Raw genomic sequence first — 19,472 nt, 5'->3', positions numbered from 1 at the left:
GTTCATAAGACTTAGCAATATTTTCAAGGAAAGGCTCACTAAAAACATGAAGGTAAATGTAAAATGGGATAAAATGTAAAGTAGACTTAACAATAGATGACCTCTGAGTATCTTGAATAATAACTGATGTTATGGATAAAGGAAATGAGGTGGTTATAACCTATTTAGACTTCATTAAGCATTTGATATAGAAACATATAGGAAATAATTGCTTATTAGTTAGGGATCAGTATAAAGTGGAAAAAGAACTGGATAAGAGGAGATGGAATGGCTGATGTTCAAAAGCTGTGTCTATATTAGCAGGCAGTGCAGCACTACAAGAAGAAATACACAAAGCACTTGGGGCTCAGGACCCAATATCCACACTGTAGGTGGAGGGTGGCTTCTGACCAGCTCTTGTCAGGTCCCATGGACTGAACTCTGAGTAGTATCTGGAGCATAGCAGGGGCACTGCTGGAGAGCATTTCTTGTTTGGTTCCATGGGAAAGGAACCCAAACTGGGTGCACTACTTTGTAGAGCAAACCAAAGTGTGAAACAGTGATAATGGTCATTGCCAAGGGCACCACAAGGGCACAGCCTCGATGGCTGGAACAACTGAAGCAGAAGAAAATTGGAGCATGAAATGAAAAGCTCAAAATTTGAACTGCATTGCCTGGTTTTGATGCTTTGGGGTGGTAACTGAGCAGCAAAGTTGTAACAGTGGCACTGACATACACGTGACTGTGCACTGGGACCGTAGCTGGTCTTACCTGTTGCAAGGCAGATTCTTGAAGAAACTAGAATGTCACATCATCTTCCCAGTTCTCCCTTTCTTCTTCACCCAATTCTTAAGGATATAAAACATGCCATTACAATGGATGCCCATGGATGTGCAGTAGGAATTAGTGGTACTACTCACCAATGTGAGTAATGGAAAACACCTTTCTTCATCTCCTGACCATTATTCCCCCAGTACAGCCCAGTAGGCCACTTGCTTTATTTAAGATGCATCATATTCACCCTGGCATCTGCTGTAAACCTCAGATCCTTTTTAGCAGAGCTTCTCCATAGCCAGCTGTTTCCCAATCTGTACTGAGACATGGGAAACCCTTCACTTCTTCCTGCACTTCAGGAGCTTTCCATTGCCAAGCCCTCAAGCTTACCAAGGTCTTTGCCATTTGTTGTCAGCCATCTAGAACTCAGAATTCAAAGGACAGGTCTCCATTTGTGGCAGAGGGCTGCACTACTTCAAGAATCTCAATGGAAACAGGACTCTAAATACAGTAGGTTTGACACTGGGAGTTTCCTCTTCAGAAGCAAAGAACACCATGAAACAAGTTTTTATGATTGTGACTGCATTTCCAAGCTTCTCATTTTGTCAGATGCTGCCTCCACTTGCATGGGACTATCTCCATTTACAGGCCAGCCAGGTTTCCACAAACCTCAGCAGCAAACACTGTTTCCTCACATTTGAAGAATTAGGCCCAGTTAGCACGGAAAGTTTTGTGTCCCATCCAGGAAGATGAAGATGGACACTGACACCTCTGCTGGAAGGACGCGTACAGTTGACTGTATCCTGCAGCCTGCAAGAAAACATGTCTCCAGTGCCTCTACTCACGGTATTTTAAGGATTTCAGTGGCCACCTAAACTGTCTGAAGTGCTCTGCCACTTTCTAAGGCGCTGTAAAGGTATCACCTGAAGCCCAACACTGCTGTCTGAGACTCTACAAGCCTGCAGAGTAAACTTTGGAGTGCATGTTCAGCTCTTGAAAGGTGACGCCTGACACAGGAAAGATGCATTATCTCAAGACTGTGAAAATGTTCAAATACACCAGTGTTGGGTTTATTTTTTCTGACAAAGATATTATTTTTTTTCTTGCCAAACACATTTATTTAGACAGTGTTAAAATTTGTACTGTTTTCAACCACTGAAAAAGGCAGTTGTTGGCCAGAATTTTCTACATTAATGGAAGCTGTAAAGTGTATGTGCTTACAGAAGACCTTCTCTCCTGTTTTCTTTTTCTTACCATCTCATATGACTGATGGGCAAATATTTAACAAGCAGTGTCTACTCCACAAATGTACAGATATTAATAATGCATGAAGGTATTTTAGAACAACTAATTTCCTGTAAGTATATGGGAGATTAAATGGCAAAATCTTGACGTCCTTATGTGGGATTTCTTTACTTCTTTAATGGTTCACTCTATGGCTGATGTCTACACGGATAATATTTCATTTTAGATTTGACCAATATGCAGAGGCGCAGCCAGCCCCATCCAAGGGTAAAATACTTTCATATCAAAGCTTGTTTGTGATGGATCAGTGATTCAGGAAGCAAAGAATCCAGCTTCCTACCTCCCTGAAGCAGCCTGTGCTGTACCACTTGTCACATGCCATGAATCCATGTAGCACTGTGGCAGTCCAGCAGGCTCCATGCCTCAGGCATCCTCTTCTTCACTGGCAACATGGATCTAATAAAGAGATGAAACAAGCACTAACACACTCACTTATTAGTAGCCAACAAATGCACAGGTTAGACCCCTGATGGAGTGCCTGTACCACGAACAGGGACTGCTAAAGATAAGACGATTGGAGCTGGATTTTCTTCCTTGCCTGATGTCCATTTAAAAGGGTGATGTCAGCTCATCCTTTTTGCAAACATCCAGCACTTGAAACCAGCTCTCTGATGGACATGAAAAGTTGCTGCACAGGAAGCTGGGCCATTTCCACAAGTGGGCTGGAGCTTTACCCCATGTAAAGTATTACTAGGAGAGGTTAGGGGCAGGAAAGTCTGTATTGTTTCCTGCCTCCCAGTCATCAGACTCAGCTCTCCAGGTGACAGACAACAAACACACCAGTAACAAACCAAAGAACTTTCCAAATGGGCAATTTTGGCAGAGAAACTCCCCCAGAGTTTTTTGGTTGGTTTTGTTTATTTTATTCTTTTGTTTTGTTTTGTTTGTTTGGGGTTTTTTTGGGTGGTGATGTGATGGTGGGGGTTTTTTTGCGTTGGGCAGTTCCAGCCCAATGTGGAGTTAGATGAAACTGCTTCAGGTGCTTCAGCCACCAAAAACCATTCTATGTGCAATTATACAAACTGATGCAAAGGAAATGAAGAGACCATAGTTAATTAGCAGATCAATTCTCACACAGCTCTCAGGCATTGCCCTGAATTGTGTATTTACCTGCTGTCATTTACGGGACAAGTCCCTTACCTGCTGTTTCTGGCTTCTTCTAAAACACATGAGAAAAAGAATGATTCTGTAAAGGCTTCTGGAAGCCCTAACAGTACATGTCTGAAGCTGACTCACATTTTAGAGGTGACACTTATTTATCTGAGCCAGCATCTGCTTTTCTTTTCTATCACAGTGATGCTGATAAAAAGCTTCATGGAGTTCACATCAGTTGTTCTGAGCCAGCTGTTTTAGCAAGAATATTTTTTGCATTAATTAGAAAATGTGTTTTTCCTTCATAAAACCATTGGTCACTCAGGCCAGCTAACTGAATATAACCATGAATGTCAGTATTAAAGGTGGATCCCTGCTCAGTTCGTAAATGGGAAAGGGTGACAAAGTTTATAGAATGTGTAAAAAAAGGCCAAAGGATGAAAATCTGTAGACTGAAAGAAAATATCCATTCATTCACTAGTTATTTTCTAAAATTTATGAAATACTAAACCAGGTTTATGTATGAAGAGTATTTTGTTAAAAAATAAAAGAGAAATAGAGACCAAGCACTGTTAATTTAAATTTGTTTTAATACATTTTTAAGGAGAAAATAAACAGGTGTGGATCAAAAATCATCCGAAAAAAATCTGCATAAAGTGTAAGTATAGATTGCACATTTACTATGGAAATGCTTAATTTTCTTTCTTTTTATAAAGTGCATTATGCCAGAACTGTAAGACCATATATAGCCAAATTAAAAAATTACAAAATCTTCAAAATCCTATCCTGCATGTGTTAGGAAGTGTACACCTGACTAGAAGGCCATATCGTAAGGGTAAGTGTGAGAAAATATGTCAAACACATTACTGTGCAGGTGTGAAACAGTAATTGCTACTTTTAAAAAACTATAACCTTTATCACAAATTATGGCATTTTGGTAAATGTTTACCCTTATTCTTCCATCCAGATACTGAACAGGATGATGCATCAACCAGTTTTAGCCATTATTATTGCATTTGGTTTGGGATAAAGAAGTAGTTAAATTCAACACAGTGATTGTTATTAAATGAAATTCCAAACAGTACAAAACAATATACATGGGGAAACAGCCAAAATGAAGGGAAATCTACATTAAAATGTTCTTATTAAGCATTGTGTCACTCAGTAGATTAAAGAGCTTTTTGATAAAAGCCTGAACTTATTCACATTTAACTCAATGACAACACATATGAAATTTAATAGGAGTAGAACTTTCATTTAAAATATCCATGCTATGAAATGAAATGTATATTACTTTTACAGTAACAGTCATGGGATAATTGACTATTACATCATGCCCACTGACAATCTCACTGGGTTTTTGATGAATCCTTGGAAGCAAAGACAGGCCATGTGGATCTAACAGATACTTAATGGAAAATGGAAAATAAAAAGATTAGGTGAACAAGAGAAAGTAATCCTGTGAAAATTAAACTATAAAACCTATTATCTTCAATATGCCAAATACTCAGTTTAGAGTTGATCATTTAATCCAGTTATTCAGCACACGGAGTGGCTTCTTAGTCATTGTGGACTTTGCCTATAAACCAACCAAAGCTTAAATACAGCAGAAACCTCCCAGCACAAATGCACTGATGAAGATGGGGCCAAGAAAAGGAACGGCTCTAGATCATTCAGAAGGCAAATGTCACAAGGTTAAGCCATGTGAAAACAAAACTTAATTACTATACCTCCAAGCATCTTTATGCTTAAATTACCTCATATAAATGAGGAACACTTCACAGTGCTTGTAATAATTAGCACTTACCAAGCACCTTTCAGAAGTGCTTTGCAAACATTAAATAAGGTCAGAAATCTCATTGCTCTTTCACTAGAATACCCATAAATATGATGGGGAGAGCTTCCTCATCAATTCAGAGAAAGAACTGCAGGGCTCAACCCAGGGACCTCCAAAAGGCAGTGAAGATGTTTTTCTAATTTTTGTTTGTTTGTTTTTTGTTAGAGAAAAAGGGACAGAGTCCGTGATGAACTGGGGCACGAAGAGACTGCACTGCAGCTGGAGGGTGTCAGAGTTCTGCCTCACAAAGCAGCAATACAACCATACACAGCTACCTTTAGTGCTTTGTACTGGTACTTCTTTAAGCCCTGCCTGACACGAATGGCTTTGAACATTATCTGCTGTTCAACACTGAGTGAGAAAAGACACAGGGGATGAGTAGGACACAAGATTCTCCGGACAGGTTTTCCTTTTCCCCCATCTGGAATGCCAGGAGTGTAATTGTTTGCACCCTTGGAGTGACCATCTCCGAAAAGGGATATTTTCACACACTGCATAATGGCATTACTGAGGTTGTGATGCCATTTCCACAGCCCTTGGAAATGATACAAAAATATTGTCATAGCTCTACACATAAATAGAAAAGGAACATTTACGTGGAAAATTTCACAGATAGGGAATAACCCCATCTCTAGTGTATTCTTTTTCCTCTACAAGAGGAGTTTTTTGAGAGCTCTTGATGCATAACCATTATAAATTAGAAGATCCACGAAGAAATCCAAGTGTATTCTTGAAGATTCTGGGATCTCTCCATGGTTTCTACATGCCCCAACCCTGGCTGTCACATGTCATCCCCTTCTATAAATAGTCATTACATTTTGCTGAGGAAGGTCAAAATGAGTGAGGGGTGTAAATACTGCAGCAGTCATCATTGAGTCATGCCTTGATTTATTCTTGGAAACCCAGGAGCCGTGGAAGTGAGTGCCTTACAGAACTGCAAGTCACAAGTTCCTCAACAGAGTACTACAGTAAAACTTTGGAAACTACAGTCACAGCACTAGCAGGAAGAAATGTCTCAGGTTCATGGAGAAAATGCAGTGGTGCTGTCTCAGCTCCACTCTCCCTGTGTGTTTTGTAACTTGAGGACTCTCTTCCTTCCACCTTCACTCACTCCTTTCCCCTACTGCTTAAAATAAAGGCTGCACACCTGACAGTCTCCAGGCTGTTAGTACACAGGATAGTTCAAAGCATTATTAGACAGGTCAGCTTTCTCCAGTTTGGCCCCGCTACAGATGTTATCTCAGTTCCTACAATAGGCTTTATAAGAAATATATTTTAGCTGCTTTCCATTCATTTCAATAGGTCATTAAAAGTAATTATATAAAAATTATAGATAATTGTGTTTGCTTTGCTTTGTGCAGTCAAAAATACCTACCTAACTTTGCTGTATTTTAGAAACTGAAAATCTTTATAATTCAACCAATTTCAGTGCATGGTACCTATCTTAGTACTGCCAACCCAGATATACAGACATTTTAACATTTGAAGTTGAAGAACAAATCCAAGTTTCACAATTCTAAAGTTAACCAGTAGCTACTGGAAAAGGCTTAATACTGGTTTCAGCAAGAAGTAACTCTATATAGGTATAAAGTACTTCCAAATAGTAACATGGATCAAATGTAAAAAAAACTTTCCTTATTTTGTTAGGAATACTTTTTGGACTTTTTTAAAAGATGGCCAACAAGGAGATTTTACACTGAATTTACTGAGAACTTAAAGATAAATACAATGTTACAATACAGAATATATGTTGTGTTTCTATTCAATTCCTAGAAGAATATGTTTGTTTTAAATAGCATTTCCATTTAAAGAGGGAAGCAGTAAGGGACTGATGAACGCCACGTTGTGCTTCTCATCACTGGAGTTCTTCATTTGTTTAGAACAGCTGGATCATCGACTCTCTTGATTTCCCAACTCCAACCCATTTAACTAGGGAGGAAAACACATCTGTTAGAACAATTACCAAGAGTAAATATTGCAATCAATGAACTGGAATAATTTTCACCTCTCATCATGCTTCACTACAAACTGGACAAATTTAGGAAGGAAGTTTCATTGTCAAAAATCCCTTTACTCCAGCTGCACTACCAGACTAGAAAGTGCAGTATACTGAAGGCTGAAAGTATGAAATAATTATACCATAAACACAAAGCATTGCAGGTAGAGGGCCTAATAGAAGGTCAGGCACATTTGTTGCAGGTTTAACTGTCCTTGTCTTGAGTGACAGGATGTTTAGCTACATCCCTACAGAGAGGAAGCCAGAATTCTGCCAGACTCTGAAGTTTTTTGTGATGTGGAGCAGGAGATAGTGATACCCATGTGCCATAATACTGATAAATATGAGGCTGCGGTTATAAACATTATCCAGTGTGAGCAGTAAATTCCACACTGTAACGGTTCCACTACAGTTTTATTGCCCATAGTTACTAAAGAATTGACTGTAGGTAAGTCTCTTTTATCAAACCCACCAAGGCAGCCTGCTTTCACACAGAGAACCAGAGAAATAAAGTAAGGGGAGCTTTATTTACATATCCCTTCACCCACATCTGTGTCCTTGACCACACACTGAGTTTCAAGCTCTGCTATCAGATGCTTCCTGATCCATGAACAATACTGGAACCGCCGCAGTTGTAACCAGCCCATACTGCTCTGAGGCGACCTTTGAGGTGCTTTATGGAAAACAAAAGCACACCTACCATCTTTCCAAGCTTGCTATTGTGGAAATTCCCCTGCAAACACCACCATTTATGCCACACCTAGCTCTTGGCACCTCTAGAGCTCTAGAAGAAAACTGGATGGCTTGACCTTTGGAGATCGATGTGTTAAGATTTTCAATTTTTCCAAAGTGGCAGAACCGGGCTAAACAGTCTCATCTCTGTTATGCAATACCTCTCCTTATATGAGTAAGAATGGAAAAAAAAGTTCTCTGTTCAGAGAGGGATGCAGTGCAGGACGCAGAGAGAAAGGAAGAGATGAGGATGCTGGCCCAAGCACACACTGAAGCATGGTGCACAGACCCCAAAGTTTTCACTGACAGAAGGTGGCAGTTTGCCAAGAACAACACACATTTATCTTTCCCCGGTTAAATCCTTGCCAGCAGCAGCTTGGGGCTCTCTGCAGCACTGCAGACCTGCCTGCTGAACACCCTTTGCTGCTTCCTGGCAAGCTGTCTTTTACCACCATCAGCCCAACCACTGGTACTTCTGTTGCCTCCTGCCCAAACCGAGCGACTTCTGACTAACAGACTGAGAGCTTCCATGGAGCTGTGCCTGCCTCCTGTGGCATCCTCCTATGGACACCTGCAGAAAGGCTTACCTGGCACGCCAACATGGTTTTCCACACAACGGATGTAATTCTGGGCCTTGGGTGGGAGGTCCTCCCATTTTCGTGCTCCAGTTGTGTCCGTCTTCCACCCAGGCATTGTTTCATATTCTACTTCCACTTTCTGTAGTATCTCCTGATTAGCTGTGGGAGAGCAATTTTTGTCACAGTTGATTTTAGCTGCTCCACCTTAATAGAACATACCTATGGTTCTTGACCAAAAAAGTCTTTCGACAACATTTAAAATCTGATATATAAAAAAATAGTATTTTTACTGTTTTTTCATTAATTCACTCATTCTTAATTTAGATTTATTTACAACATTTAGGAAGATAAGTCTGAGTTAAGAAGATCCAGAAATCCAGCTTCCTCTTCTAAAAACTGTAGGATGCACTCTATTCTGTCAACATAGAGTCAATAAAAACACTACTGTTTTATTTTTGAGGAAATAGATTTTTTAAGGTTTACAGTAGTTCCTCTTTTTGTTTTAGACTAGCACATAATAAAACAGTAGAAAAGGCACTACTGTCTCAAAGGTTTTTATCTTTATGGAATAGGGTTAAATCAGGCTTGTGAAAAACTCAGATGTTTGCACGCTTTTCCCCCTGGAATTTTCACTGTGTCCACACCAAGGAAGTACAAGCAGTGGTGGAAAAGTTGGCTGCTGCCAGCCTACCCCATGCCTCCAGAATCCCCCATCTCAACAGAACCAGCCCCTCATCTTGGCACAGACTGTCACAGGGATCTTGAAAACATAATTAATGTAAAAAAAATTACATATTATTACATCTTAAAAGTTTTAACATGAATCATTATCGAGGGGCAATATATACTTTTATTAACCACAGTGTTGTTGCTGTTAATTCCAGAAGCAGCTTTATTCTGCTTGTATCCACCTCATATTTGCACAGCTTAAGCACTGTTTTTATTATAACTTTACTTCACTAAAGGCTATTGCCAATGATACGGAGTCACTGACTCGAGTCTTGCTGACTTTCAGATCCCTGGTGTTGCCAGTAAAAAATCTAATGGGACAAGACATAGAAAAGCCCTAACACAAGATTTTATTTCCTCTGAAGATCTTGCCATTGTACACAGACTCAAGGTAAATGAAAAAATCAGTGTACTGGTACAGCTGCCTTTACACAGATACTGCAGCTCCACAAATTGCTACAGAAGGTCCAGCGAACAAGAAATCAAGCCCGATTTTAAAAAGCAAACAGTCTTTCCCTACAGGTGTGACTTAACTGGCAGAAAAGATAAAAATGAACATAGATGTTTAACAACTTACCTGGAAAATATGGAATTCTTTTTCCACCCAATTTGTAGGCAACACCAATTTTAATTTCATCAAGGACATCGAGAATATCCAGTTTTGTTAATGCCAAACTGCACAGAAAAACATCAGTTAAAATTACACATATAATGATCTCCTCTTCAATACTTTTCACCTTTTCTTTTTTCCCTTTCCAAAGTCCAGCTCAGGCAGCCCAGCCAGCAGAAATACATAAATGCATTAAACTATGAACACTGTTAATTCAATTTACGCCTCTGGAATGAATACATGACTGAGTTGCTACAACACATTTCCCAATTCTTGGCTGCTCACACAGGTGCACAGTGTTCAGCTCAGTGCATGAAAATGCACACTAGGTGAAGTGGCACTTGAGGGGCCTGGTTGGGGGGGGGTACAACATTTGACATCATTGACAGTGACTTTTTAGTACTCCTACTGATTCACAACAACTCCATGACAGATTTATTTACTAAGTTACATTTTTATAACAGAGCAAGCACGGTCTGGTTACTAAAACCACGTTTGCAGTTCAGTAGGAAGGACCCCAGCCTGAGATGTGTAAGTTAAAGCAAAATATAAATCCAAGTAAAAAAAAAAACCAACCCAAAACCTAAAAGTCCTTCTGATAAATTAATGAACAAGACCATTGTTCCTTTGTAATATCAGTAGTAGCATAAACAATATTAAATTAAGTCTCAGTTTATAATACATTAAAATTCCCAGTCATGTGTTTGCATATATGAACAAGTTTCCCTGAATGCATCAGTAAGTCTACACCTCATATGAACAAAACTGTTATGAAACTTTTGCAACTTTTTCTGAAGATACAGATTGGTAGTTAGTTACAAATTAATGGCTTGTGATAGCTACTAGTATTTTAGCACCAGCTAGCTTGAGGGCATTATGGTCATGAACAGCTCCTTTAAACAGCCACTTTTCCTGTAAAATGCCAATTTTATATGTGTTTTGAATTATAAAATATTTTATCAACCAAGTAAGTCACTTCATCCCAAAGAAAAAAAATGTCAGCCCATTAAAAGCAGAATTTATAATACAACATTTGACTGTGCCTTTGTAAATAAATGAACTTGGAATGGAAACTGTGCCAGCCACTATATACTTTGGGTCATCCCATTTATTTCACTTATAGAGGCAGTGGTTCCAAATGATGCAATATTGGCCCTACAAGTAGGATCCACTAGAGGCAACCAAAGCTCAAACCCAGCACAAGACAGTATGAAAGCACTGGATCAAGAACACTAGAGCAAACTGCTAGAAAACTGATACATTGATCCAATCTACACCGGCCATCTGAGGTAAGCAAAGTGAAAACATATACCAAAAAAATCACTGCTATGATGTCGTAAAGTTGCTTAATTAAAAAAAAAAAAAGGAATTAGATTATTATTAGCATTAAGACAATTCTCAGTTGCCCACTGTGAATTAATGTATTGCTTAAAATGTAACACTTTACTGGACTTATATTAATGTTACCTACATATTTATTCTGCGAAGCACAAAATTATCACTTCCAAATGTAGCGCAAAATCTTTGATGCTTACGCAGTGAATCCGTTGATCATATGAGCATATTTCAAAATGACAAGATCTAACCAGCCACAGCGTCTCTTTCTGCCTGTAGTTACTCCCCACTCGTGGCCACGGGACTGTAAAAGATCTCCAATTTCCTAAAGTAAGACAGAAAGAATGCTGATGGTATCTCACTGAAAAACTGCACGAACAGCAAGAAGAATATGTTCAATTTCAAGGCTTTTTTTTTTTAAGCAAAAATGAAAAAAAAGTTAAGTTTTACTAGGATGGGACTAAGGCAGAGAACAAAGTCCCTCATGGACAGGATTTTTGTATTGCAATCATTAGCATTTCAAACCACTTATTTAATATGACTATTTCATGTTCCAAGGAGACACTTTTCTTCCTTCTTCATCTAAAAGGAAGATTTCCTTGGCAATTCAGCCATCTTTAAAATTGTATTTGCTTCATCTGGTCTTTTGGCATCTATTGTTTTTACAGACAAGACTGTAAATGCTTGGGACAAGACCAATGCTTGTACAATATCTAGGTCAGACTCCATGTCCATGTCAAGTGATCCCTGGTTCTACCACAGTATGAAACTGTTCCTTTTGGACTGGCAGTGTCTATAATGGGCTAAAAATGAAGAAGGAAGAAACTTCATGTTCATGATCCATAAGCTTAAAGGATACCACTAACCCATTTGAGTTATTAGAGAAAGGATTTTAGTGACTAAATCCTTAAATTAGATTCGGAACACTGACCTAGAGATTGCCATGTGCATAGCTCATAAACAATACCTAAGCTTTCTAGTTTCTTGCTAATGAAAATACAGTAGACAGTTTAAAGTAATCAAAATCTCTCCCCTTCTTTTTATTGATCAATTTGTGCATGACTGGCTGATGCACATGCCACATTTATTCTATAAATCACACAGAACACAGGCTATTAAGCTCAGAAGTTTTATCTTGTAATTTATGCTCTCCTTTGACGTGCTGACAGTTCCAGTCTACAACAAACTCTCACCACTGAAATACACCTAAAGATCTTAGATGATGAAATCTGTTTTCACATAATTCACTACAACAGAAACATGGTCCCTGCAATATAACATCATCACACTGATGAAAAATACCTTAAGTCTGTAATGTAATTCTCCTCTTCACGAGCGCCATTGCTCGGCATTATTATCACAGTGCTTATTTATTCCTGGTATACCCTTACCCCATTCCATCGACTGCTGTTTGTTGGCAACTGTATACATCACACTTTGTAACGTTAAACCTACATTAATCTGCTCGGTGGGGAAGGCTCCAATTCCCACCCGAGTGGTGTAGGCCTTCACCACTCCATACACATCACCCACGTGCTGGGGAGGGACACCAAGCCCGGTGCACACACCGCCCACGGTGCAGTTCGACGAGGTCACGAAGGGATACGTGCCTGTCAAAACACAGCAGCACAACCCTGTTTCAGCAATGGTAAGAAACAAAGACTGTTTTTCCTTTATCACTTCAAAGGAGATTTTCACCTCTATGTTTGGCTTTAAAGCTAAACTGAAACAGCAGCCAAGGAGCGGGGAAATTCTTCTTGCTACATGTCATTCATTCTTGGTAACTTTCACTGAGAATGGCCCACAAGGGAGAAGCTGAAAAGCATCTTAATACTACATCCATTAGGCATGGGATCTATTATAAGATGCTGCTGCTGTGTAAAGCTTTTTTTCAATGTCTTGTGTATCACAGAAAGTATTTCCACTACATCCAGAGAGCCTGGTGTAAAGGTCATGGTCTGACATTCCAAATGCTCTACACAAGTGGCTCTGAGTATCTGCCACAAATTGTCTAAGTCTTAAGAGGTTACTCATAATCTCTACACCATGACTTCTGATTGGAGAATCTCTCAATTCTTCATTTCATTTTCATTGAGAACTAGGTTGTTTAATTAGACTTTTGGTAAGAAATCAGAGCAGAGACAAACTGAAGCAGCAAGACTTACAGGTTACTGCATGAGTTTAATCCTCCCTCCACTGCAGAGGAATTATCTCAGCAGCACTGCAATGAGTGCCTGGATTGTCTGGAAATGTGTTCACTCATATTTAAAGGTAATAAAGACAATAACGTCTGGAGTGAAATTTCAACTCCACCGGAATAAACTTCTCTAAAAATCAATTTTTAAACCCTAAGCATTTAATTCTGTTAATGATACAATTCCTGTCTTATTTGTGCTTTACTTCTGGGAGATCTGTTCCTATTAAGGAAAGACTATTTTGTTTCCCTATTTTCCTGCTGTTTGCCAAGTCAATATAAACTGAAATCAAAATAAAACTAATCAAAATAAAACTGATCTCTTAGGAGTTAAACTGAGTTTAGAATATGACTTACCAAAGTCAATATCAAGTAACGCTGCATTGGCTCCTTCAACAAGGATCTTCTTTGGAGAGCCATGAAGAGCTTCATACATAAAATACACACCATCTCGAACCATGGGTCTTATTTTTTCAGCATATCCCTGCAAATTGAGTACAAATGTCAGCTTGCCCAGACAGTGGCTGGAAGCAGGGAATACTCTGTTCACGTTTGAAGGACGAAACACACAGATAATTCTAAGCTTCCAGCCTCAATAACTGTGTTTTCCTGAAAAATACAACCACTAGTTTACAATTTGAAAACAAATCAATCTATTGAACCACATAAGAAAAGATGACCTATTATGGCATTAGAATGCCATAATTTCTGTATAATTTCTGTTCACAGAGGTGTGGTATACTTAGCAAATTTTGTTGCCGTAGTCTCTAGATAGTGTGTTGATAGTCTAGACACACTGAGAACGGGACTTAGAAATAGTGCAAGCACCAGAAGAAAAAAATGATCACTCCTTTTGAATATTAAAAAATATCTTTAGGGTGTCAGCTCTGAGCAAGTGTGAGATAGAACTTGGGAAAGGTAAGAGATATTTTTATCATCCTCTTTTCTCACATATTCATGAAAGAAGCTGTTTTATCAGTGTCTCTTCTAAACCTATTTATAAAAAGACAATTTTCTTGTAATACCAGGATCCTGGAAAAGGTTTCCACAAACATTTCTTCAGTAATCATGGAAGTCCATCAGAAAGACTGGAGAACACTAACTGAAATTCTCACCCTGCATTCTCTTGACTACTTTAATATAACAGTCATTTTAAACAACGCAAAAAAGTAAAATATTACAGGAGAATTAAATCATTCACAAAGTTTAAATTAATGCCTACAATAAGAGAAAACATTCTATTACAGAGCATAGTTACTGCTTATTAAAGCTTTTATAACAATGAATGCATGCATTTTTCATATAAATTAGTTAATTAGTTTAATCAGTGGTAGTTCTAGTACACACTTCGGTTTTACTTTTTAAATGAAAATAAATATTACAACTGCTAAATCCTTACCTTTAGTTTTTTCAGTTGTCCTTCTGTATCAATTTCCAACGTGGGAAACATTGACTTGTATTGCTGTGCCAGATTTTTAAATCTGAAAAATATTGAAATTGTATCTCTGAGGAACATAGTCACTGTTCACAGAACCTTTGGCAAGAAATCAGGTTATATTATTTGCAGCTACAGGGAGAAAATACCAGGACCTTGATACCTCAACCAGTGCACTTCCCAATGTACAAAATTACATTTTAAATTATGAGAAAATCTGTGAAGTACACAAAATACACACACACATTCTTTCCAGTTTTCTTCTCCTTCTAGACCATTTATATACAAAATTCAGACATATATTTAAAAACATTCTCTTAAAAGCAAATCTGTCAGCCAAAATATATCACTCTTTAACATAATATTTAGAAACGAAAATAGTTTTACCTTGAAGAAAATTCATCAAAGTCAGAAAGGAGGTCACAAATCCGAAGGCCTGTTCGTGCAGCTTTGGATGAATATGTTGGTCCAATCCCCTTCTTCGTTGTGCCAATACTAAGTGAAAATAACACCCACCCCACCCCAACATGTATAAATATATGCAAAAATACACTTTATGCCAAGTAATTTTGTTAGAGCTCTTCACTATATCACATATTGGGCAGGAGGTCTGAGACATAAAAAGATAATAAAGTTCTATAATAACAAATATATACCAACTTTCAGGCTTTGCATAAATATTGCTAATATTTGTGGTATGCAGTGAAGCCTTGAGTCTGGCTGACAGTTTGTTAGTTTGTTCACTAACATAAGTAGAAGCAGAACTGAGTCACAGAATAACAACAAGACTCTTTAGAGATACACTGCACTTCTGTTTTCCAAAATTACACCATTTTTTTCAAATTTGCGTAACTATTAATGAAACTAAGGAGTTGAAAATATTTACTTTTTGCCTTCTTGTGCTTGACGCTGCACTTCCTGGAGCCCATCTACTGCCTGGTGAAAGTCAAACACTGCAATGGAAAATCAAATGGATTTAGTGGAAGACCAAAGGAGAAAAACATTCTTTACATCACGCACATCCATAATTTCAAGACAAAGTGCCTTTACTGTCACTGACAGTGCACAGGCCTCCTCAAGAGAAAACAGAGCGAGTATTCCTTAAAGGTTGTGAAAACATGTAAAACATCACTCTTCAGTGGCTACAAATTCCATTATTATCCTTCAGACACACAACATATAAAGAAGCTGTGTTAGATCAAATACATCACTCCTCTTTAGCATCGTGAGCTAAGCAATCATGTGCAAGGTTTTTTTCCCCCTTCAATCGTCACTTACCTATATGTGCTCTATCTGATATAATCAGTCTTTTCTCCCAATCTTTTAAACCTGTCAGAAGATATAAAGAAAGGTAGGATTTCAGCTGAGCTGATTGGTCAAACTTTGACATTGACTTTCAGTTTTTCTATGCTTTTCTTCAAGTTTATATAGCTTCTTGTTAAGAAGACTCCAGATAAAATCTATAAACCATAAGTAAACATCAAATATAGCAATGTTTCTGTTAACAAACTTTTATCATTTTTAAATTATCAGCTTTCTCATTTTGGCATGGAAAAAGATACTCACTTCTTAATGCCATAATGCTGTGGCTTACACAGAATTCTTACTTCAAGGAAATCTTGTTTAACTCACTATACCATACATCACTTAAACTCCTTTTGTGCCTCAGAAAATAGAGGATTTCTATATAGAAACATAAAACAATCTAGGTAGTAAGGGACCTTGGAAGGTCATAGGGTCCAAAGCCTCACTCAAAGCAGAATCAACTGAGTTTATATTTGGGCACAGAAACTCTGGGTTAAATCATCTCAGTCTGAGGTCAAAGGGAGCTTACCACACACTTTAGGATTTATTTTCCATCTAGTGTGGTTTCAAATGCCATAAAACTCCCCAAAACACATGAAAAGATTGATTTTGAAAATATGTGTGAAGACTACAACACAATTAAACATTTTAAATACTGTTTTTAAAATCCAGACTGTTATTGCACCAAGTACTTACGGCCAGAAACAACAGCTTACAAAAAACCTCAACCTGGCTGTCAATATAAAGGTAGGTTAAAAATTACTTGATACAAACCTTTCTTTTCATTCTTTTCAGCTTCTTCAAACAGGCCTGGTAAATGTATAACCACTCCATTACCTTTGGGAACATAAATGATTTATTTTAAATTGAGGAATAAAATACTCACTCTTAGGAAGTAAGGCATTGTAAACACTTGCTGTCTGAAGTTTTATTTAAAAAGCAAAACTAAATTTCTCACAAAGTGATCTTGAGAACTTTTTGGATAAATCCTGATTCTGGGTAAGCAGCTACTAGCCTACTAAAATCAGGAAAACCAGAGCGGGCTTGTTTCAGGCATGAACGCCAGGCTGCTGCACAGCCAGCTGAGGTAAGCAGATTCTTGTCTTTGTTTGTGGTGGACTTTGCCCCACGACTTCAGCCTCAATTGTTCACAGGGAGAAGCTCAAAGAAGTCCGTGGCCTTACCACACTGACAACCCTGCGTGAAAATACGTAAATTTTCTTCAATACTCAGGTATTTGTTTTAAACTCAGCTCGAACTTGTGCTGTAATGCATTAGCAATGCTTCACCCCTGCTTTTGAGCACAACATAGAATCCACAAGCAATACAGGGCAGTGCTGGCGAGATGTGGAGGATTAGTGATGCAGTGGGCTGGAAACAGCTGCTGCCTCCTTGGGAACGTCAGAAATACATGCAAGAGCCTGTCTCAGCCTAAATTTAGCAAAACTTAAGTAATAGTCATTACTAATTGACAAGGGAATAAAACAGAAAGCAAGATAACACAGCATGTTTAGCTAAGAGGAAAAATATGTTTAATATATTTCGATCATTTATTTGGAAATTATCAAATGGAAAAAAACTGAAAGTCCATGACTCACTAAAATTAGACTCATTTCTTGCACAGACTGTACATAATTTCTGTCAGAAAGAATCATAAGTTTGGGCCTTAAATTTGCCTATCATTTGAATATGAGTTTAATGTCCAGTAGGCAATGCAAACCTTTTTATGATGCCATCTGCACCAAATATCTTTATAGCAAAATACAACATCACCCTTAACAGCTGGTACTGTGAACAAAAAGGAGACTGGATGACAACCTTCCAAGTAGAGTCTGGTATCTAGGGGCCTGCTTCTGAAAAGTCAGTAAAGAGATGTCAGAGATAAATTATATTATTTGTTTAGCCTAAGTCCTGGGGTTTGTGTCCTAAAAAAATAGCACACAGATTTCTGACAGTATAAAAGGAGTGTACAAGTGGAATCCAAACTTGCACCATAAAGTATAAGAAGGAGTAAAATGATAGGAAGAGGGTGTTCTTGCTCTCAGCTTTCTAACAGCAGAAACTAAACTGACACTGAAAGTAGAGTAATTCTTCATGTTAAAGCAGCAGTGGAATAGAAGTCATACAGCTGAAGCAAATCTGACTGTCACTTATATGATTTTCTTTACTTGTTACTAAAACATGCAGTTGCAGCTATCCACTATACAATGTTATTTTATATAATAAATTGCATAACTGTCTTACCAATAAAAGAAATTGCCTTTGGATTAATGATGCCACTAGGAAATAGGTGAAAATCATATTCTTTCCCATCAACGACGACAGTATGGCCTGCGTTGTTCCCACCCTGCAACAGAAAGAAACACCTGAAGATTAACTGCCTTGTATCATCACCTGAAACTCTCAATAGACGATTTGACAAGACCATCTTTTTTTATTTTAACATATCTTTGGTCACTGCTTTCTCCACCTTACAGTTTCTTGTGAAAAGGTCTCAGATAGGACAATGAGGAGGCTGAAGGATTTCAGCAAGACTGTGTAGAATTATGAAGCAGAACAATACCATGGAGTCGAGGCAGGGCTGGGGCAGAGCAGGAGTAAACCCAGGAGTGGTGACAGAAGCTAGAAGAGAACTGAAGCTTTCTGGGAACAAAATTGGAATTAATTACCACCCCTGGAGTCTTGTCTATGACATGCCTGCACAAGCCCATCCTTTTTAGGCATCTTCTCTACATGGTCATTTCCTTGGGTTTAAGCCTACAATGCCCAGTATTTCCTCTTGAATGGAAGCTCTTCCTGCTGCCCACCTACAAACAGCTACTGCTTCTCTTCGTGTTCAAGACAGAAGGTCTTTGTAAAAGCAGGAGGATGTGTAGTCTTGGCAGCTTCACTGAACGTCCTTGTCAATCACAGAATATCCCGAGTTGGAAGGGACCCACGAGGATCATCAAGGTCCAACTCCTGGCTCTGCACAGGGCCACCCCAAGAAATGGTCAAGAGATGACCTTCCCAGTTGTCACCACCACCACTTTATAGAGTCTGCTACAATCCATGATTTACATGACTATCTACCAGGACTTAGAATAGGAGATGGTATTTTCCTCAATAAACTGCTTTTTCACAAACAGTTTTAAAAGAGAGTGATGCAACAACACACAAACTTGGAAAGAGGTGAGTAAATCAAGGCCATGAGTTGATTTGACCAGCAACTTAACGAGTTTTAAAAATTAAAGGTCCAGTTTTCTCAGCAGGCTTAATGTTTGTTGCTGCTCTGTCTTGATATAACTTCATCTCCTACTGATAGGGTTGGGAAATCTGACTACTTGTCTGCTCCAGTGCTACAGGCCTTCAGCTTTCCAAAACAATTACAAATCTTCGTGGACTTGAAGTGATGTCTGAATGATGTAAAGCTGTCTAGAATGAGGGCATCTGCTGGGAGGAGAACTGAGACTGTCATTGGTGATTTGCAGACAATGAAGAGTGTTGGCTGAATGAATGCAGTTATATGAAAATTCCGAGAAGGGACAGTCATTTATAAAAATGAATACTGTAACACATGTTATTCCAGAGT

The 19,472-nt window shown here is 38.4% G+C and overlaps 1 protein-coding gene across 1 annotated transcript; it reads right to left on the bottom strand.

Annotated features, from left to right (window-relative positions):
* Positions 1-3,717: 3,717 nt before the first annotated feature.
* ADSS1 (adenylosuccinate synthase 1) lies at positions 3,718-18,344 on the bottom strand. Its single transcript, XM_029964118.1, has 12 exons — positions 18,146-18,344; positions 16,676-16,738; positions 15,875-15,925; positions 15,483-15,549; positions 14,984-15,091; positions 14,561-14,642; positions 13,519-13,645; positions 12,423-12,577; positions 11,168-11,292; positions 9,600-9,697; positions 8,303-8,452; positions 3,718-6,916 (listed from the first exon to the last, which is right to left on the bottom strand). Exons 1-12 carry the CDS (start codon positions 18,327-18,329, stop codon positions 6,864-6,866), a joined length of 1,263 nt encoding a protein of 420 aa, XP_029819978.1. The 5' UTR covers positions 18,330-18,344; the 3' UTR covers positions 3,718-6,863.
* Positions 18,345-19,472: the final 1,128 nt, after the last annotated feature.

Source organism: Manacus vitellinus, unplaced genomic scaffold (genome assembly GCF_001715985.3).
Source record: "Manacus vitellinus isolate BGI_N305 unplaced genomic scaffold, ASM171598v3 scaffold_6_pilon, whole genome shotgun sequence".
Taxonomy (NCBI): domain Eukaryota; kingdom Metazoa; phylum Chordata; class Aves; order Passeriformes; family Pipridae; genus Manacus; species Manacus vitellinus.
The sequence above is the reverse complement of the archived record's forward strand: the minus strand, read 5'-3'. Positions and strand labels throughout refer to the sequence as shown.

Coding starts and splice junctions, on each gene's coding strand:
- ADSS1 (XM_029964118.1), bottom strand. CDS start 18,329: ATGGTCTTGTCAAATCGTCTATTGAGAGTTTCAGGTGATGATACAAGG. Junction 15,092..15,482: donor CAAGCACAAGAAGGCAAAAA/GTAAATATTTTC, acceptor ATTTTCACTTAG/TATTGGCACAACGAAGAAGG. Junction 12,578..13,518: donor GTTACTTGATATTGACTTTG/GTAAGTCATATT, acceptor GTGTTTTGACAG/GCACGTATCCCTTCGTGACC.